The 20,994-nt window shown below is 59.6% G+C and overlaps 1 protein-coding gene across 5 annotated transcripts in view; it reads right to left on the reverse strand.

The window, feature by feature from the left end:
* The window catches only part of ABCA2 (ATP binding cassette subfamily A member 2), a 43,187-nt gene that overhangs the window by 21,169 nt on the left and 1,024 nt on the right, over positions 1-20,994 (reverse strand). For 2 of the 5 annotated variants that reach the window (XM_040530988.1, XM_040530984.1), the window contains exons 2-16: positions 9,254-9,347; positions 8,292-8,294; positions 6,592-6,703; positions 5,965-6,131; positions 5,650-5,777; positions 5,334-5,438; positions 4,645-4,830; positions 4,344-4,577; positions 3,302-3,633; positions 2,831-2,990; positions 2,437-2,565; positions 1,971-2,138; positions 1,553-1,649; positions 941-1,114; positions 757-859 (exon numbers count right to left, since the gene is read on the reverse strand). In XM_040530988.1, the coding sequence (XP_040386922.1) occupies positions 757-859; positions 941-1,114; positions 1,553-1,649; positions 1,971-2,138; positions 2,437-2,565; positions 2,831-2,990; positions 3,302-3,633; positions 4,344-4,577; positions 4,645-4,830; positions 5,334-5,438; positions 5,650-5,777; positions 5,965-6,131; positions 6,592-6,703; positions 8,292-8,294; positions 9,254-9,347 (2,192 nt within the window). Of the gene's footprint in view, positions 1-756; positions 860-940; positions 1,115-1,552; positions 1,650-1,970; positions 2,139-2,436; positions 2,566-2,830; positions 2,991-3,301; positions 3,634-4,343; positions 4,578-4,644; positions 4,831-5,333; positions 5,439-5,649; positions 5,778-5,964; positions 6,132-6,591; positions 6,704-8,291; positions 8,295-9,253; positions 9,348-20,994 lie in introns of those variants that run through there. The other 3 variants (XM_040530987.1, XM_040530985.1, XM_040530989.1) reach the window with 3 other exon arrangements.

The raw sequence follows: 20,994 nt of genomic DNA on the forward strand, positions 1-20,994 counted from the left end.
AAAGCCTGGTGTCAGTTTATTAGGTCCCAGCAGGCAGGCCTGCAGCAGCTGCACAGACTTGGCCCGGTGCACTGCCTGCCCTGCTGTGGACAGGACCCCTTGCATCTTCCTGCCCTGGAGGGCTGGTGGGTATCGGACTTCTCAAGGTGCTTCACCCAGACCTTTGTGTTCAATAACCACTAACAGATGCATGTGCCACCCATTTACCACACTTCTCTTGTTCCCCCCAAGTAATCCAGTCTCTGAGACACAGAATCACAGAATCATCTAGGTTGGAAGAGACCTCCAAGATCATCCAGTCCAACCTCTGACCTAACACTAACCAGTCCTCCACTAAACCAGATCACTAAGCTCTACATCTAAATGTCTTTTAAAGACCTCCAGGGATGGTGACTCAACCACTTCCCTGGGCAGCCCATTCCAATGCCTAACAAGCCTTTCAGTAAAGAAGTTTTTCCTAATATCCAACCTAAACCTCCCCTGGCGCAGCTTTAGCCCATTCCCCCTTGTCCTGCCACCACACCCTGCAGCCACGAGTTCCTCACTTGAACTATGAACTGAGGAAAAAAAAAATCCTTCCCCCTGCTTGCTGCTTGCTTAGCTCGGTGGTCCAAGCCACAGGGCATAACTGGTTGCTCATCACTCCCAATGTCACCAGCCCCCAGACTTGTCCCTGTTCCCCAGCTGAAGTGTCCTGGCTGATTTGGACTGCCTAACGGGCAGAGAGAAGGTCATGCCCACATGGGTTTTACTCACTCGTCCCGGGTGTAACATGGGTATGGGAACATCTGCACATAGTTGCCAGGCTCCACCACATCATGGCCAACAAAAGTGTTGATGAGGGCACGCTCCATCATGTCTGGGGAGTAGGAGAGGCCAGGCTGAGTGGGCAGTATGGGCAGGGATGGGGAGCATGGTGGGGCAAGGAGCTGGCACTCACCCTGGATCCAGACGAAGCCATAGAGGAAGTAGAAGCGGCCACCAGTGTTGGGTCCGGGCCGCCAGTATGCACGCCGGATCTCATTGGTCTTCTCTGTGAAGCTGGAGTTCTGCCGGATCTTGTACATGACATGCGGGGGCAGTGAGCCATCCCTGTTGGTCTGGAAGATCACACCTGTGGGCAGTGGAGAGGCGGAGAGCCTGGTGGCACTGCAGAAGATGGCCACACCGGCCAGCCCACAGTGACAGGCAGGGATGCGGGGATGGCCAGGACCCCGGGCTCAGCATGTCGCAGCAGAGGGCGAGACGAGGACTACAATGGCCAAGGATGGTGCTCATGTCCCATTGTCACACTGACTACAGGCACCCGTGGTGGGCAAGCCAGGACAGTGGCAGGGAGCTGTGCTTGTAAGGGGCTCAGCCAGGATCAATGCACAGAGCAGAGGGAGAAGCAAGGTACTCGAAGAGAGAGCTGGCACACTTGATCCACTCATCCACCCAACACATGCACGAGGCAGCCAATGTCCCAAAGCCAGTGGCCCCGGGTCTGGGGGATGGCTTCAGACATGGCTACAGGGACCCCTGCAAAGGGGCTGGTTCCCAAGGGACGTACTGGCAAAGACTGTGACGTTGTCCTGGTAGGCCTGGTTCAGTGTGTAGTTGACGATGCTCTCCTCATCTGGGAAGCCCTTGAAGATGTCCACACTGACCTGGTAGGAGGGGAAGGCCAGGCAGATCCCATCACCCCTCATGGTTCTGGTCAGGGACCCCATACCCCCTCTATAGCATGTGCCCCCCACAGTGACCACACAAGTGACCTGAACCCAGCAGAGGATGGGCACCTCCACTGTTGACATCTCCCCCAAAGCTTGTGACACCAGAGAAGCCACTGTCTCCTCTCTAGGTCTCCCAACATGTGGCCTGAAGGAGATCTGAGCAGATCTGACCCCTCTTTGGCCCTGCAGAGCCCAGCTGTGGGTGGTGGGTGCTGCTCCAAGTGCCTGCATGTCCACAGATGGGTGCAGTCTCACCTTGGCCATGAAGTGGACCCAGCCACAGGCAGCATTATCAATAGTGTCCAGCTGCTGGAGCAGGACACTGGCATTGGGCAGTGAGAAGTTGCCGTTGAGAAAGTTGCGGAGAAGGTCATTTTCGGAGACATTCAGGATCTCTGGGTGCTTGTGGAGGTCAGTGGTGAACTGGAACACGGAAGAAGACATGGAGGACAGAAGCTGGGGTACCCCTGCCACTCAGCACTGCCCTCCCTGTGGACGCAGATGAGACCAACCCTTTCCTAATGCTCCTCCTGCGGACAGCAAGACAGCATCTGCCCTGCACAGGGAACCAGCCTGGTTCTCACAAGAGCAGGGTAGGCATCCAAGTAGCACCTGAGCACTCCATGTGTGGAAGCTAAGGGGTACCTGGGGGCAAGACACCCCTTTCCTGCCCATGGGGCAGTAACCTAAGGCAGGCTCAGTCCCCACAACACTACCCTACCTGCTGGAGCCAGCGGATGCGTCTCTGCAGCCTGCCCTCTTCCAGGTAGGCCCGGATCTCAGGTGATATGTTCAGCCATGCCTTGGCATAGTGGGTGACATTGCCCACAAAGGCAAAGGTCTCGTTGGCCTGTGGGGTGGAAGGTCATGCCATGGGAAAATGCTGGGTTAACCGCTCTCCAGGACAGTGCTGCACTCCACCCTAGCAGCCATGGAGTTACCATCCCACCGCCCTGCAGGTGCTTGCTGGCAGCTGGCTTCCTCCTCCCTGCTCAGCTCCAGCCCCCGAGCCCTCCTGAGCTCCTCTGGGCATGGATGTCCCTTGTGGACTGGGCTAGTGGGAGGGGAAGCAAAGGGGTCCTGGACTCTGCACCCTCATGAGCTGAAGCCCTCACCTTCAGGATGACCTTGTCCACTTCGGTACCCACAGGAGCGTAAAGAATTTTGGGGTTGCTGGTCATAAGATGTACGAGGAGTCCTAGGTTTCGCTGTTCCTTGCTGGTGAAGCCCAGAGAGCTCATGTTGCCCTGCTTCAGTGCCTCAGGTTCAATTGTCCTGCAAACACAGTCCAGGCTGCAAACTCCACTCCTACCCCAGTATCCCCCCCTGCAGGCAGCCCTGTGGCAGATTTCCTACTGAATCCCATGCCAGCGAGGTGCTGCCACAGTGCTGCCTGGCGCAGGGAGTTTCCCCTGGCAGCAGCACAAGGACGTGGTGTGGCACCCACATCCTGCATACTCAGTGAGGGACAATTCTGCTCCTTTACCATTGGCAGAAGCAAGGTGGGCTCCCCTGCACCCTGCCCCAGGAAGGGAGCTCACGGCTCAGGCAGCTCCCTGGCCCCATTCTCCTCATGGGACTCCTACCGGTTGTTGCCACAGAGGATGGGTTGCAGACCAGCCCAAAGCTGCACAAAGGCTGAGAACTGCCCCTGGGGGTTGTCACCGCCAGCCAGGTCCCCCCTGGCACCCTCCTCTTCCACCGTGGCATTGCTGGCCGTGGCGTTAGCGCTGGCCCAGCCAGTGCTGTTGGCGGTAGGTGGTGGAGCCTTGCTGGTGCAGGCTCCCCTGGGCAGGAGCCTGGCCAGTGCTGAGAGGATGTCCATGTCGCGGAGAACCTTCTCCATCTCCATGAGGTCCTCTAGGAGGGTGCGGAGCCGGTGCTGGGCTGCTGTGCTGTTCACCTCATCCAGTTGCAGCTGTGAAGACAAGCAGGCAAGAGGATTACTCACAGCCAGGGCACTGGAGCAAAGGGGCCCTGCTCGCCTGCTGCCAAAAGGAGGGGATTAAGGGGGATTCCACATGATGATGTCCCCATTCTTGGTTAAAAGGTTGGAGCTGCGTCCCAGACTCATCATATTGCATCCATAGCAATCAGACAGCAGGAGCACAGGCAAATACTGGCAGGGTCTTGCTGGGGAACTCGTGAGAAGTGTCTGTCAGACAAGGATGGAATGAGGAGGGGGACCTCAGACACAGCCTCAATGAGCTGTGCCCCCAGGGGCATTGTAGGCACCACGGAAAGGTGCAGACCCTGCTGGGACACTGTGAGGATGCTGTGGACACCCAGTATAGCTCTGCCCCTCATCACATCCAACAGGCAGTGCTAGAGTGGGTGCCAGCAGGGGGACATCATCTGGGGTCCCACTGGAGCTGTGAGGACAATCCCCAGCAGGCCGTGGAGCTAGACAGGGGAGATGCCCACGTGGGGTAAGGAGGGGCCAGGCCATGTACTGAAGCATGTCACAGAAACCAGGGCTGGCAAAGCATCCCAGTGCAGCCCCCAGCAGTTAGGGAAGAGCAGTTTGGGACACAGCCCTGCCCCATGGCTCACCCTACACCCCAGGGCCACAGCTGCCAGCCCCACTACTTGCCAGCTCCTGCAGCCATGCCCCAGCCCCGTTCTCACCCTGCTGATGATCTTGGGGACATCCAGCTGGTCCCGCAGCTCGGCAGCCAGCAGGGCGAAGTGCTCCTCGCGGGCTGCCCGGCTGCCGTTGCACGCCAGCGCCCGGTACGCCTGCAGCAGCGGCTGCTGGCTTGGGGCCACGCGCAGGAGGCGGTGCAGCGTCCCAGAGCTCTGCTCGCATGTCAGCTGCTCCAGCACTGGTGCTGTGAAGAGAACACCCTGCAGGGCAGGGAGCTGTGGCTGAGCTGCCCCAGTGAGGGCACCGCGGCCGTGCCTCTCCTCACCCCAGCCAGGCACTCACCTCCATCTCGGTGACGAAGGCCTGGGGGCTGTAGGAGCCTGTAGGTGCTGTGGTGGCACTGGCAAGGCCCAGGGCCTGGGAGAGCAGGCGGAGCAACGCCGGCCTCTGCAGGGCTGTGGAGGGGTTGCGCAGCGCGCTGTGGACCAGCCCTTCCCGCAGGCTCCTCCAGCCGCTGGGGAGGCTCTTCTACAAGAGGACCAAAGAGGGTGTCTGGGGGTGTGGGGGCTCCCCAGTGTCTCCCTCCATCCCAAGCACACATGAATGGCCCCACAGCACCCACATCCGGAGTCTTCACAGAGGGGAAAGAAAAAGGGGGCATGCAGATCTGGGGGAGCACCATCCTGGGCAGGGCATGGGGCTCAGTCCTCACAGCCAAGAGCATCCCAGGCCACAGGGGATAATGTTTTCCTCCTCTCCTCCAGGCAGTGCCACCACCCATTGCCGTGGGAAACTGAGTTGTGGGCACCGGCCCACCTCAAAGCACTTGGGGAATTGGTGGCAGCACCACAGTGGGACCCAGGTGACCCTACTGCTGCTCTGGACATCTGAAAATGTCCCATCACATCCCCTCTGCCTGGACAGATAACTCTAGACCATCCTGCATGCACGGCAGAGGTAGGCAGACCAGTGCAGAGGGGATGTGGAGGAGGACGAGCTCTGCCCCACCACATCCCCTGCACGTTCCTCACCTCCAGCTGTGAGATCTTGTCACTGGGTCCAAACCGATCCCACAGGTCTTGCTCATGGACATTGTCCGGTGCCAAAGGAGAGGACCCAAACAACAGGTGGTATACCTGCACCAGGGACGGGAAAAGACTGCTGAGCATGCTAGGAGCAGAAGAACCCCACTGCCCAGCAGTGCCCTGGCACAGGGTGGGGTGAGTCCCTGCTGGGTGCCCGCTGGCCCCCACCCCACGGGTCTGGCAGTCAGGGCTCAGTCTGGGTTGGGACGTACCTGCCCGCTGCTGCAGTGCAGCGCCCTGCAACCCCCATGCCATCACCCACCTCCCGCAGGTCAATGCTGGAGCCCAAGAGGAGCTCGGTCGTGCCGTTGGGGAGGGACAGGTTCTGCGTGAGGAAGCGCTGCAGCTCGCCCCGGTCCTTGGCTGCCCACCCCAGTGTGAAGCCAGACCCTGGCAAGGAGCAAAGCAGGAGGTCAGAGCAGCCCATGATCACAGGGGACACAGCCTGGCCCCACGCATGGACATCTCATAGCTGGCCTTGCCTGGCATGCAGCCATGAGGGGCAGTGGCAGGGCACTGCCACATTGCTGGGCACCCCGTGAAGGGACACCTCCATCCCTGGCAGGGCACAGCCTACCTGCTTGGCTGCTGAAGTGGGTCTCCATGGAGCTGGGCTCACTGCTGCTGAGGGCCTCCAGGCGCCGACGCAGGGACTCCAGCTCCTCCTCCAGGCCCGGGTGGTCTGGGTCGAACAAGTTACTCTGCTCCACCACCTCACTGAGGTGTTCCAGGAGCTGCGTCACCCTGTAGGGAGCACAGCACTACTGCAGCTTCAGGGATGGAACACACATTGCCCGGGGGGAAGGGCCCCTCAGGAGCCGCAGCACCCAGACAGCATGGCCCCATGCTGCTGCACTCGCCTGCACTCTGAGCCTAAACATGTGCCAGGGATGCAGAGGAGTGCTGCAGCACCTCTAGGTGTCCCCAGGGCCACCTCCTCCCAGCACAGTGCAAGGCACCTGGGATGCTGCAAGTGCAGGGGAGATAGGCTGAGATTTCCCCTGCTCCCTGGGGACAAGGGGCTCTGCACACAAATGCATCAGACAACGCGTGCTTCTGCACCTTCCCCAGTGGGATGTTGCCAGAGTGAGAACAGACATGCTGTGCACATGTGCATGTGTGCATGCATGTGTACATATGTGCATGTCCATGTGTGTGTGCCCATGTGCAGGACCAAGAAGAGTGCAGCAAGAGTGTGACTCACGTGGAGTTGGAGTACTGCAGGAAGCCAAACTCATCGCGCTGGCCATCGGGACACAGGGACTGCATGATAGGCAGGATCCCAGCCGAGGTGAGTGGGGCCGCCGTGTAGAAAGCTGGAGCCAGTGAGAGAGCACAGAAGAGGCAGGGGAAGGCAGGGGCGGGAAAAAGGAGAGGCAAGGGCAGGCAGGGGCCACCGGAGAGACAGACACTCAGTTCAGAGAGAAGCGCTTGCTGCGCCCTGCAAGCCCCGGGGGACGTTGGGCAGCCAAGGTCAGAAGTTTGCAGCCTTCCTGCATGGCCACCAAGACCATCCCTGCTGGCAGCCCCTTGGGGCTAGGGGCAAATCCTTCCCACCTCCACAGCCACCCCAGCTTGTGCCACCTTGCCTGTGCCCACTCCCCCCCGGATGATGGTGGCCGCTCGGCCCCAGGATGGCGCTGACTTCTGACACTTGCCCACAGGAGTGCCACCAACTTCCCCCGGCCTCTTGGCCGCTCTTGTTAGTAACCTCAGAGGCACTGCTGCATTTCCAGAGGAAGAGAAGAAGGAAGAATACAACAGGAAAGAGCTGTCACCCACAGGCCAGGGCCCCTCTTGAGACCCATCCTCCTCCCCACCTGGCTGCCCCGACATGAGACTGATGGAGGTGAGAAATGGAGACACGGTGAGGGGGCAGATGGAGAAAATGAGGAGCAGTGAGGAGACAGCAAACGTTCACCCCCCGACAGGATTGAGCCCTCACCAGCCGCAGCCTTTCCCCCTCATTCCCTGGGCAGGGCAAGCACAGCAGCCTGCACGGATCCCTCCTGAGGGGGACCAAAGGCTGTCACTGGGCAGCACCTGGCAGGGCTGGGTGGGGTTAGTGCTTGACCCACCGGTGCCCCTGGTTTGAGGTGGGTCAGTGCTGTTAACACAGCTGCGATAGGAGGGCTGGTGAAGACGGGCTTCTGGGCACAAATGGGGACAGCCCAGGGCAGACGTGGCCAGGCATAGACAGGTGGGCCAACAGCCTGCTTGAGGCACACGACGGATGGGCTCCATGCTGGAAGCTGTGTCACAGTGAGGTGACAACACTAGCATCTGGGTGACCTCTTGCTGTCCTTCTGGTTCCTTCCACTAGTGCTGTGTCCCAGCTCCGTCCCAGCTGCGAGGGCCTGGGACAGGGACCCGCTGGCAGGGGACCAGAGCTGCCTCCAGACTGGCTGCTTTGGGGACAGCCGGTGGGACACAGGCACAACTGGGCAATCATGAGCTGCATTGGAGCCTGCAGGCAGCAGGGTTTGCCCCAGGAGAGAGGCAACAAGATGGGACAGGAGAACCTCTGCCAGGCCTGGCATGCCCTCTGCCGCCCAACCAGCCAGGGTCACAGCCATGAGTGGCCCCAGCACCTGCTAAACTCAGCCTCAGCAAGGAAAACCCACTGGAGGCAGCGTCTGGGGCCGGCCCGGGCTGGGCAGCAACAGCGGGGGCCAGGGCCATGAGGGCCACAGGTGGCTGGCACAACGCGGGTAGGCAGGCAGGGCCACACTGCACTGCCCAAGCTCATCTTCACCAGCCAAGGAGGGAGGAGGAAGGCAACAGGTTACAGAGGTGCTGATTAGGCCAAAGTGAGCTGATCCAAACTGGTCTCTTTCTCCCCAGAAGATTTTGCTGGCAATGGCAGGGAAAGGGGAGAGGCACCCACCCAACCAACCAACTTACAGACTGGAGCATGCAGTAGAGGCATGGAGGGCAGGCGGGCAGGGGTGATGATGGGAAAGAAAAAGAAAACGTGAGAGAAAAGAAAGAAAAACCAAACCAAAAAAACACAACACAGAGCACATATCAGCGCCGGGGCAGGAATCAGGGAAGCGCCGGCCACCCTCAGCTCATCCCCTATGCTCCTCAGCTGGGCTCTCCCTCACCAGCACGTGCTCAGACCACTGTCACACTGGGCCATGGCCACCAGCTGCCAGCGCCTCCCCTGGCTCCGCTGTGCTGCCCTGAGGCATCTCTCCCCCTACCCACGGAAGGCACCTGCCCAGGGAGGCATCTTGTGAGGCATCTTGCTGCCACACAAAGGCCAGGCAAGCTCTGCGCTGCCACCTCCTTCTGGCAGCACAGTACCTGTGGAGCTCCAGCTGTGCATCTCCGGGGCACCCTGAGCTCCTGCCCCATCAATTCGCTGGCCTCACCCTGGCCCCAGCAAGCCTCAGAGTCCCCCTGAAGCAACGCGTGGAGCTACACACAGAGTGCATCCCCCTGTCCCTTCCCAGAGCCTCCCAGCTGCTCACCTGGTGCTCGGGGGCACTGCAGCTCTCCCGGAACCACCCAGCCCCACCGCCCCTCTGTCCCACGAATGCCTTGGGGCAGAGACAAGATGTCCCTGCTGATGGCGTCTGAAGGCTGCTTGGTCCTGGCCAGCCCCAGGAAGCTCCCTTGACAAGGAAGTCCTATTGCTCTCCAGCCCGTCTTCTGCAACAGCACTTGTCTGCAGCCCCTCCCCATACCTATGTCCCCAAAAGGCTCCTCTGGGTCCCTGCCAGCTGTCAGAGTGTCCTCCTAAGCCCCAGGCTGTTCATGGGGACAGCTGCTGGAAAAGCTCTCCAGTGCCATGGGGGGGTGGGGGGGGGCTAGACTTCCCCCAGGTGTGGGTGTCCCAGGCACCACCAGATCATACTCACCTTCCTTCACAGGGATGGTTGGCTTCTTCTGCCGCAGTCCCAGGAGGATGAAGAAGAGCACCAGTGGGATGAAGATCTCAAAAGCCAGCACCCACTGCAGATGACACAAAGCAGAAGGACTATGACAGCCAGGGACAGGACCTCCACCAAGGAGAGGCTTGAGCAGGATGAAGCTCCCTCGGGCAGCCCCTGCCCCATGCCCCAGTGCAGTGGAGCACTGTGCCCATGTCTTCCAGGTGGGTGGTGGCACCACCATGGCTGAGACACCTGAGGTTCTCCAGCTAGTCCCTGCCCGCCCCCTGCCTGTTCCATTCTGCAGGGAGAGCGTTGCCAGGGGGCACCATGGGACAGGATGGGCCCATCAGACAGTGTGCTAGGGCATGAGCCCAGACCCTGACAGGCCACCACAGCTGGAGCTGCCCAGGGCAGACAACAGCCCCAGGTCCTTGTGGCCTGTGAAGAGCCACAGGCACCCTCCTGGCAGTGCCCTCCCAGCCAGCAGCTGCCTGGTCATGACATCCCATTGTCCCCGCTGGGTCCCTGCGGTTGGCCTGGCATGCCCAGAGTGCCCCTGCCCTGTGTGATTGCTCTGCTAGTGGAGCCGGGCCCCAGGGAGCTCCCAGCCCCATCCCACCTGTGAACCCAATGTAGGCAGCAGACCTCAATGCTGTTGGGGTGAGGAGACATTCGATCAGGACCTGGCACCATCTCCATGTGTGACTGGGGGCAGTGCAGGGGGTCCCGGCCTCCTGGCACCCCCTCTGTGCCTTCCCAGAAAGCAACAGCCAGACAGGATTTTCAACCAGCTGCGTATGGCAAATTGCTGCAAATCCCCAGGAAACACTGACCCCAACCGCACAGGCAGCCCAGGCTGGGCTCCATGCCCAGAGGCCCTGGGGATGGGCACCAATGCCTTCAGCGACCCGTAGAAACAGGCACAGCTGCTGCTGGTTTGTACCAAGAGTGCTCAGACCACAAACGCAGCCCTACCGCTGCCCTCACAAGCGAGCACAGGGGAAATACCACAGCTGGGGAAACTGAGGCACAGAGTGAGGTGAGCCAACCTCAGCTCACTCCAGGGCCAGACCAGACCCCAGGCACACTGGGAGCCAGCCACACAAATCCAGCTGCACTGGCCCAGGAACGAGGACAGCTCTTCCCACTCCTCCCTGCTGCCCGAGCTGGGGCTGAGCTGACCCCATGCTGCCCCCAGGGCCCCTGCTGGTGCTGAGCCACAGCCCCTTTGCATTCGACCCTGGCACCCAACTGCAACAGGCAAGAAGCAGCTCCTGGGAAGGCAATGGCAGCTCCCACCCTGCTCCTGCACAAGCCCAGTTCCCTGCGCGCTGGCCACCTCCTGGGAACAGCCTGTCAGTGGGACAGGCTGAGCACCTCAGCACAGCTGGTGCCAGCCAGTGGCCACAACTCTTGGGCACCTGTGGGGAGAAGGCAGCTTCATGCCAGGCAGCCACACGCCTCCAGGCTGGGGTCAGATGTGCTGGAGAGCGGCAAACACCCACCACATTCGGCCTGGGAGCCCGGGAGCAGCCCCTGCTGCCCATTTGTACCAGCAGATTCACCAGCTGAACTCACAGGGCACCCGGGTGATCTCTGGACATGCTCCCTAGGGCAGGTCTGTCCCACTGCTATCTCACTGCCCTCCAGACACAGAGCAGCCAGGCCCCCAGCGCATCTCACCAGTCCTTCTTGGAGCAGTACCCTTCCAGTGCACCCCGCACACAGCTGCAAAGGATGAAAGCAGCAACTCCACACAGGAACCATGGAATCATAGAATGGCTTGGGTTGAAATGGACCTCAAAGGTCATCTAGTTCCAACACCCCTGCCATAAGCAGGGATGCCACCCACTACATCAGGTTGCTCAGGGCCCCATCTAACCTGGTCTCAAACACCTCCAGGGATGGGGCATCCACAACTTCTCTTGGCAACCTGTTCCAGTGCCTCACCACCCTCTGAGTGAAAATCTTCCTCCTAACCTCTAATCTAAATCTCCCCCCTTTTAGTTTAAAACCATTCCCCCTTATCCTGTCAATATCTGATTGAGCAAAGAGATGTTCTCCATGTTTTTCATAAGACCCCTTCAAGTACTGAAAAGTTGCAATGAGGTCCCCCTGGAGCCTTCTCTTCTGTGGGCTGAACAGCCCCAGCTCTCTCAGCCTGTCTTCGTAGGAGAGGTGCTCCAGTCCCTTGATCATCTTTGTGGCCCTCCTCTGGACCCACTCTAACAGCTCCACATGCTTCTTGTGCTGGTGGCTCCAGACCTGGACACAGTACTCCAAGTGGGGCCTCACAAGGGTGGAGCAGAGGGGCACAATCACCTCCCTTGACCTGCTGCCCACCCCTCTGTTGATGAAGCCCAGGATGCAGTTGGCCTTCTGGGCTGCAAGTGCACACTGCTGGCTCATGTCGAGCTTTTTATCCACCAGAACCCCCAAGTCCTTCTCTGCAGGGCTGCTCTCAGTGAGTTCTCCCACTCTGTACTCATGTCTGGGATTGCCCTGTCCCAGGTGCAGCACCTTGCACTTTGACTTGTTGGTACCTTACAGGAGGCTGTAGCGAGGTGGGGGTTGGTCTGTTCTCCCACGTGCCTGGTGACAGGACAAGGGGGAATGGGCTAAAGTTGCACCAGGGGAGGTTTAGGTTGGATATTAGGAAAAACTTCTTTACTGAAAGGCTTGTTAGGCATTGGAATGGGCTGCCCAGGGAAGTGGTTGAGTCACCATCCCTGGAGGTCTTTAAAAGACATTTAGATGTAGAGCTTAGTGATCTGGCTTAGTGGAGGACTGGTTAGTGTTAGGTCAGAGGTTGGACTGGGTGATCTTGGAGGTCTCTTCCAACCTAAATGATTCTGTCATTCTGTGATTCTGTTGAACCTCATTAGGTTCATGTGGGCCCACTTCTCTTGTTTGTCCAGGTCCCCTTGGATGGCATCCCTTCCTTCTATCGTATCAACTGCACCACTCAGCTTGGTGTCATCTGCAAATTTGCTGAGGGTGCACTCGATCCCACTGTCTACGTCGTTGATGTAAACAGTACTGGTCCCAGGACAGACCGCCGAGGTACGCCACTCGTCACCAGCCTCCACTTGGACATAGAACCATTGACCACCACTTTCTGGGTGCAACCTTCAAGCCAATTCCTTATCCACTGAATGGTCCACCCATCAAATCCATCTCTCTCCAATTTGGAGACCGGGATGTCATGTGGGACCATGCCAAAGGCCTTGCAGAAGTTGAGGTAGATGACATCGATTGGTCTTCCTTTGTCAACTGCTGCAGTCACTCCATCATAGAAAGCCACGAGACTGGTCAGGCACAAAAATGGGAAATGGTTTTGTTTTGTTTTTAATACAGGGTTTTAAAACGAAAGTGTCTGCCTGGAAAGACACAGTCCGCAACAGGTGACAGCCAGGCCTTTCTGTCTCTGACGGCAACGCCTCTTCACCAGCCTCAGCCAGGGGCTGGAACAGCTCAGCTAAAAAACAATTTTGCCCAGCAAAGGGCAGTGAGCAGAGGGACCCCTCTCCCCGTACCCCGTGCTGGTGCATGGCCATGGCCAGGAGGGTCTGTGGGCAGGGCATGGCTGCATCAATGGGTGCTGCACCCACAGGTGCTGCTCAAGGGCCTCGCTGCAGCCCCAGCAAAGCTCCCTGCAAAGCTTCCTCACTGCCCACTCCATGCTGGGAACCACTGATTTGAAGGGAAGAAGAGAATGGTGGAACAAGGGCTGGAAGGGACGGGGATTGGGGGTGCTGCAGGAAGAAAGCCAGGCTGCCTGGGAGTGGTGCCAGGGATGGGGGGATCCCTGTCTGTGTGGCACCACTGGTCCCAGGCACCACCCCCACCATCACCGCCCCTGTGCCCACGCCTGCCCCCCTCCCCTGCCTGTTTACCAGGCGCACAATCGTGCCTCTGTGCACACACGGGTGCGGGTCTGTCCTTCCACCACCACCCCCAACACTCCATGTTGCGCCCGTACCAGGCAGGGCTCCTTTGGGGACTGTTTGGCCCTTGTTGGCGAAAGGAAGCGCCTGTTCATTGTTGTGTGTGTTTGGGTTTTTTTCTTTAAAGCAGGTCATTGACCTTTTGCTCGGCTCCGTCTCCAGGACAAACCAGAAATGGGACCGGGCAGCAAATATATCCCCCATCCCTGACCCCGACCCCAGAGCAGCACTGGGCACCCCCCATGCACTGCCATGTCCCTCAATGCCAGGGCTGGGTGCCCCCGGCATGGGCAGATGTGGTGGCAGAGCAGGGCTCACCAACGCACACCGCAGGGACTGATCCTGTCCCTTCAGCCCCAGGCTGCCCACACTGTGCTGAACACCTTGAGCATGGGGTCAAGGCTGCCTCACGCCCAGAGAGAGCAGAGGTGGGTGCTCTCATCCTCAAGCCCAGCACATGCCCTGAGCCCTGTCACCCAGCCCATCACGCAGAGGGTACTGCAATGCCACCCACACTCCGGCCTCATCTCCTCCACACTCTCCCACCCACAGCTGGACACTGGCTCAGGTCTGAGTGTACTTGCACAAGTTCAGCGCCGGGAGGGATGCAGGTCCCAGGGTCCCCGTGCCTGGGTGCCAGCAATGGGGGAGGCCTGGCTGGGGCAGGTCCTGAGCCCAGCCGCTGGAGGGATCCAGCCCATAGACGCGTACAACCCCCTCCACAGGCAGGCATCCACCTCGACTGGCCAGAGGGCTGAACAGGATGAGGCCACCACTGCTGCGTTTGCACGAATGTGGGGCACCTGCTCGTGGTCCATGCAGTTGTGGGGGAATGCACATATACATGGCATATACATGGCATATACATGGTGCATGTGCAGGCTGGGCCCACATGCTCAGCCTCTCTCACGCTCCTGGCTCCAGCCTGAAGCTCCGAGCCAGGCAGGCACAGGGGCTGGCACAAGTGCTGCTTGCATGGCACTGGCCAAGGCAGGCAGCTCCCAGGGGAGGCCACGCAGTGCCCCGGAGCATGGCACCCTGGCAGAATAAGTGCAGGGGCAAGAGGAGGGCACCGTGCTGGGGGAAGCACTGGACATAACCCATGGGACATGGCCCAGCGAGGGGCGAGAGCAGAGGGCCCGGCCTGGCACAGTGACCCATGCTGACAGGGCTGTGGTCCCCTTCCAGCCAGCGCTCGGGACCAGCGCCACAGGCAGCTGAGGGACACACTGCAGCCAGAGGCTAGCAGGGGCTGTGGGCTGTGCAGCCTGAAAAAGGTCTTCATCTGCCAAGCAGACACTGGACCATGGACTTTGGCAGGACAGCTCCACCGGCGTCCCCAGCTGCCCCAGTCCAGCTGCCATGGGACACATGTGGTTGTCTGCATGCCTGGATGGCTGAGCCAGATGTCCCCTGCAGCCAGGCCCAGCTCTCTATGCCCACTGCTATCAGCCAGCAGTTCGCTCCATCCCTCCTGCCTGCTCCAAGAAATGTCCCTAAGCACACGACCATCACCTTCAGCCAGCACGGCCTAGCAGTGGTGCAGCCAGGAGCCTCCCAAGGCTGGGACCAGGCAGCTGCCTCTCAACCACTTCTCTAACCCAAACCCTGTGGCAACTCCAGCAAGGTCCCCCCACCCCAAAACTACCATACCAGCACCCTCCCCAGCCCTGGTCTGTCACCAGGACACGGGGGGACGGCTGCTCCCCTGGCAGAAGCAAGGATATTTACTGCGCCTGATCCAGGCATAGTAGCACCACATTACACAGCTCAGTCAAGGCTGGCCTGTGGTAAGCCCCTGTTCTGAACCTAAGAGGGAGGGGCAGGGTTTGCCCAACCTCTTCCCTGGGGAGGAGGGAGGGAGCAGAGCCCTGCAGCTGCCATTTCCCCACCAGTCTCTCCTGCAGGCCCCAGCACTGCCCACAAAGCAGAAGGTGACAGCCTGCAGGAGGCCCAGGGAACAGGGGTTCAGCTCCTTGAGAATCTACGCCCCAACTTTAAAGACTAGAGAAAATATTTTAAGTGCATTGATGGCTCCAAACTTTAGTTGCAGCATCATCAAATACCTGCTTACTGCAAATATGGTCTTAGAGCTGAGAAATACAAATGGGTTAAGTTGTGGTCCCTGTGAGAGAAGATTATCAGAGACCCCAGCATCCCAGCGCAGTGTTCAGAGCTGCACAAACCCACAGTACCTGAGAGAGGAAGCCAAGTGGAGCTCCCTGCCAGGCATGCTCCACATCCAGGGCCAGTTCTGTTGCAGCACCCCAGCAGGGATCCAGACACTGGCACCCACTGGTGGTCACCACCTGGCTGAGCACCCCCAGCCCTGCTAGGACACCCAAAAGGCCATGTCTGGCCTGTGCCCTGACCCTTGGTGACTGCCCTCCAGCCTCAGTCTCTGTACCATGCTCCAGACAAAGCAGGGCCTGCCTCAAGCCATGGGGCCACCTGTAGTACAACCCTGGTCACACCAGGGCTGCCAAGCCCACCCCACTGGCCCATCCACCGGGTCTGGCTGCTATTATCCCCTGTGTCTAGTCACAATTTCATCTGGCCCAAATTGTGCCTGTTGTCACTGGTCCCACAGCCACCCCTCTCCACTCCTCATAACCTGCCTCTGGCTCTGCCCAGCAGACAGCACTGGCACTGTTGGCTCGGGACAGCCTGGGGAAGCTGGAGGTCCTGACGTGTCTGGAGGACCAGGAAATCCCTGCCTGGGTTTGCTGAAGCCTCTCATGACCCCAAGAGGGGAGCCACAGGAAAGCAAAGGACAGCTCATCCCCTGTGCCAGCCCCACAGAATCACAGAATGGTTGGGGTCGGAAGGGACCTCTGAAGATCATCTAGCCCAACCCCCCTGCCAAGCAGGATCACCTAGAGCACCTTGCACAGGATGGCATCCAGACGGGTTTTGAGTATCTCCAGAGAAGGAGACTCCACAACCTCTCTGGGCAACCTGTTCCAGTGCTCCGTCATCCTCACAGTAAAGAAGTGAGAGGGCACTGCTGTCACTGAGTGCCAGCAGGAAGGGTCCATCAGGATGTGGCACCAGCGACAATGCTGGACCAGCTCCTGGGCTGGCCGCAGCACTGCTCCCAGGTGGGTGTCACTTCTCAGCACCGAAGCCCCTACCCCTCCACTCCTCTCTGCACCCAAACCAACACCTGCAGAAGGGGAGACCAGCTTAAGCCAACTCCCAAGCAGTCCTGGCAGCCCAGCACCATGTCTGCTCCCCCCGAAGCACAAGCTCTGCCATGCACGGACCTTGGATGTGAGCCCTGCTGCACTTGGGAAGGCTGAGGCTCAGGCACAACACAGCATCCAGTGTTTTTGGCTCCTTGTTGCTCCTCTGGAGCTTTGCACATGAAGAGGGAAGGAAATAATTCACAGCCCCTTGCTGCCCTCCAAACAGCACCTACAGCCCCTTGGAGAGTCCTGCAGCATCCCCCCTGTACAGCGCCCCAGTGCTGCCCGCTAAAAGTGCACTGCCCTTCACGGCTTTGGCTCACGCCAAGCAGCACACAGTGAAACAGGTCCCACACGCCCACACAAGCTCAGGACACATCCACCTTCCCACTGGCAAGAGGTGCCTGGCCTTAGCACAGGCTGGATGGTGCCAGCGCCTGCAGGGCCATGACCACACACCAGTATGAGGGAAGGCACTGACGCCCCTCTCCACTTTGTGGGAAGGGAGAGGCCGCGGAGCGAGGCAGAGCCCTGCGCACGCTCGCAGCCCTGGCTGCAGGGGAGGAGCAGTGCAGCAGCTTGTGCCGTGGCTGTGAATCGCTCTGCAACAGGTGCCCTTGCCGGGCCAGGCCTGGCCGCACTGTCCCTGTACTGTTCCTGCACCACCCCTGCAGCAGTGCGCGAGCAGCCTCCTGCTGTGGTGGTGATTCACGGGGATGCTGCCTGGCAGCGCTGCGACAGCACTGGCCCAGCCTGTGCGTACCACCCCCGCCTCCCCAGCACCAGCTGCAAACAAAGAGGGGGGCAAAGAGCATCCTGAGTCAGTGCAGAGCCCGGCCTGATCAAACCCCGCCCAAGGCCGATCCCCGCTCCCATCCAGCGCTGGGAAGAAGCTTCTGGGAGCTCCTCGTCAGGAACTGGGTGCTGTGGCCCCAGGCCTGTGCACTGTGTCCTGGTACATGCATTGCTGCAGCAGCTCCCAAACGGCCAGGGTGAGGCACAGAAGCAGTTCCTGGAGTCTCAACTCCTCTTTATCATTCCTCCAAAAGAGTCCTGCGCAGCCAGCACTTTCAAATAAAATGTAAAATCGAACACAACAGCACCCTTCCATCACTGGCACTTCAAAGCCGGGAACTCCAGTGACACTTGCTTTCCTGTCCCAGACATGTTTGCACAGAAAGCAACCAGGAAAGACGGCCAAACACACTTGGTTCTACCCTCACACAATGCCTGGGGTAACTTGAGAGTTCACCTGTTCACTTTACATCCTAGTGTAGGTTTAATTAACTATTGACAGTTATCTGAGAGCCCATCCCTAAAGATACACACAGCTCTGCTCACCCCTAGTCCCAGCAGAGTCAAGGTGCCATAGGTCGTGGATTTTTCCTTTGTGCGAAGAAATCCTCAAACCTGCACCGTTCAGGACTGCTGAGCATCTGCACCCGAGAATTGTCTGTGCTTGGGACAGGGGGAGCCCTGGCTTCACTTCATCCTGAGGTGATGCTGTTCTGCTCAAACCTCCAATGCCCCAGGGCTCCTGCCTCAAATTCTACCCTAGGAAGAATAAAAATCACAACCAAAACCCCAAATAGCCCCTAGAACAGATCAGCCACTCTGGGCAGTCAGAGACTCCCACAGATTGGGCTCAAATCCTTACACGGGTGCTACGACACAGCCAAGGTACAGCGCCCAACTCGGCCACCACCCAGGAGCTTAGCAGCACAGGTACCGTAGGTAAGTTTGTCTGGTGATGTCCTTGCTCTTTGCCAGTTTCTTCCACAGATGAAGTGATGTCGAGCTCTGGTATGCTCCTGCCCTGCTTTCCCCACTGCTTTTGTTTGTAGCCATGGATCCTGCGGTTGGCCCAGCTCCTCTGCCTCCTCCCTGCTGAGCCCACACATAATGGCACGTCTCAAGACCGCAGCAAGGGTTTCTGACACCACCACTGCAGGACCAAGCTTCCAGGACAAAGCAAGCCCCTCCCTGGGAAGGGCTGGGAAGCGGAGTCACAGAAGACAGTGACATGTTGCACAGTGGGTCAGGACCCTCTCCTACGGCTGCCTGATAGCACAGCCACCCTGCACAGGGCTGGCACTTGCCACTGCTACATTCTCAAGTGGACAAGCTGAGCCCTAAGCAAGTGCAGAGCCTGAAGAAAAAGTCTGTTTCAAAACTGCTGCTGTACCTCATTGGAGCGCTAACCTAGCCACAGCCCCCAAGTCTGGGTGCCAGGATGAAGGCGACTTTCTCAGGGCCACCAACAGTTCAGTGGCAGAGCAAGAGACTGGCCCCAGCTCTCCTGAGCCCCAGAGCCTGCAGCAACGGGCTCTGCCAAGCACAAAGCATCTGCCTGGGAGATAAACCCTCCCTGTCCCCTGCCCTGCTGCCCCAGGGCTCCGGTCCAGGCACTACCAGGAAGGAAAGGACACTGTGGTCTGAGGCATGCACCCTAGTGCAGTGCCCCACGCCAACAGTCAGCTGCCAGCAGAGCAAGGGCAGCCCAGGCACCACGCTCCTTCCATGACAGCACCAGAAGTCCGCCCATTCCCATCCCACCACCACCTCTGACCCCCCAGGGTGAACCTAAGCCAGGGAAGGGTCTGGTGCTCCTCCGTGCTTTATCAACCCAGCCTGGTCCACTAACCTCTGCCTGGCACCACTGGGTCAGCCCAAGGGATTCAGGGGCTGGTTTCCCTTGGCAAGATGTCCAGCTCTGGATGGAGCCTGGGCAAGGGCAGTGTGCCTCACACACACCGCCCCCCCCGCAGAGCAAGCTGCAGGGATCCACAGAGGTTGACGATGCTGGATTTTGGCACAGGCCTGACTCTGCCCTAGCTTGCCAGCACCAGCCAGCTCTGCTCCTGAGCTGCTGGGAGGGCGCAGAGCTGCCTTGGGAGCAGGCAGGCTGTCGTCCTCATGCACAAGGGGAGTGCGAGGTGACTGCAGGACTCAGACGCAGTAGGAGTTCAAGGAAGCAAGAGATCAGTTCAGGTGACACGCACAAGGCACCCATGTCTTCAGGACACAAACGTCCAAGGGGCTGCACCAAATCCAGCCATTGACCATGCTCTGTGCTAGGGGCAGCTCTCTCTTTGGGATGGGGCTGCTGTTCTGCACCCTCATGTGGCATCACTGGGGGCAAGGAGGTGCCAGCCCTTCCCCTGCCCCGCTCAGATGACGGCCCCTGCACACAGAGGTGACTGGGCCCGGGCTCCTCACTCTCCTCCTTGCCTGCCCAGCAGCCTGGGAGCTGGCAGCCACACTGCAGCTTTCTGCACTGCACTCCTGCACTGCCTGCAGAGCTGAGGAGGCATGGAGAAACGGGTGCCCAAAAGATGCGCGCAGCCCCACACTGTAAACCTGTCGGGCTTGGTGGCCAGGTCCATGGCAGCTGCTGAGGGCCAGCAGACGCCAGGGGCAGCTGTCAAGACCCAGCATAGTTGTGCCAGCCTGCTGGCCCTTGCGGACAGGGGTCTGTGACACACAGGGACAAGGCAGTCCCCGGCCACAACCATTTGGCTGCACTCAGGGCACAGGGTGGGGATGACTCAGCCGAGAGCATCACCCTCATCCACTGTGCAGGGGCTGCCCCGGTGGGCACCTGCCCATGGCACAGCCTCAGTCTGGTTGTGCCCGTGCCTGTGCCCTCCCTGGCCCGGCACGCCCCCAGCAGTCTCCAGCGCTCCATGTGCCAGGATGAAGTAGGGCCCAAGGCTCGCATGCTGCTGGCGAAGGAGAACACGCAGGATCAGGCCTGCAGGATATTTGGGAGGGGGAAGAGGAAAGAGAATCACCAGCTTGGGAGCAGCAGCTCGCTACCCTCCCCCATCCTCTAAAAATAACCAGCTCCCTCCGTGCCCAGCGCACCCCTCCCCCGGCCAGCCCACGCCCTTCGCGATGGGGTTCGGGGTTCCTCCTCGGCCAGGACCTTCAGCAACCCTTCCCCACCGGCACCTCACCTCCAGCCCTTCCCGCACACAGGCCCTACAGACCCGCAATCTGTGCGGCAGAGGCTGCCCCAGCACCGCCCATCGCATCCCCCACCTGCCTGGCAGGATCATGCCAGCCCTCCCCTAGACGCACTGGGCAGAAGAGGCCAAGGAAGGGTTAAACCAGTTTCTCAACCCCAGCACACACAAATGCACGCACCCGTATGGATGTGCACCAGAACGGATGTGCACAGCGTGCGGTTCAAGCCAGTTCCACCAGCAGACAGGTGGAGGTGGGAACCTGCCTCCTCTGCCACCTCCCTGGGAGCTGAGGAGGGGGCAGAGCAAAGACAAACCCCTGGGATAGACCAGGTTTCTCGACCTCATGCCCAAAAAGCAGGAGCAGCTCTCTCCAGCACCCTAGGAAGACACAGCCCTGACCCACATACAATTTAGAAGCCTATTTATAGCATGCAGACATCAAGAACTTGGGAAGGCTCTCCCACACCAGAGACACGGCCCTTGGGACCAGAAACCGAGCTTGCAAACGCCCAGTGCTTCTGGAACCTGAGACAGGTCCGAGGTAGGGAGGGAGAAGCTGCACGTGCTGGACATTTGGGTAGAGGGGAGAGTCTAGTCAGCAGCCCTGGACTCCTCATGCA

This window comes from Cygnus olor, chromosome 19 (assembly GCF_009769625.2).
Source record: "Cygnus olor isolate bCygOlo1 chromosome 19, bCygOlo1.pri.v2, whole genome shotgun sequence".
In the NCBI taxonomy this organism is placed as follows: Eukaryota; Metazoa; Chordata; class Aves; order Anseriformes; family Anatidae; genus Cygnus; species Cygnus olor.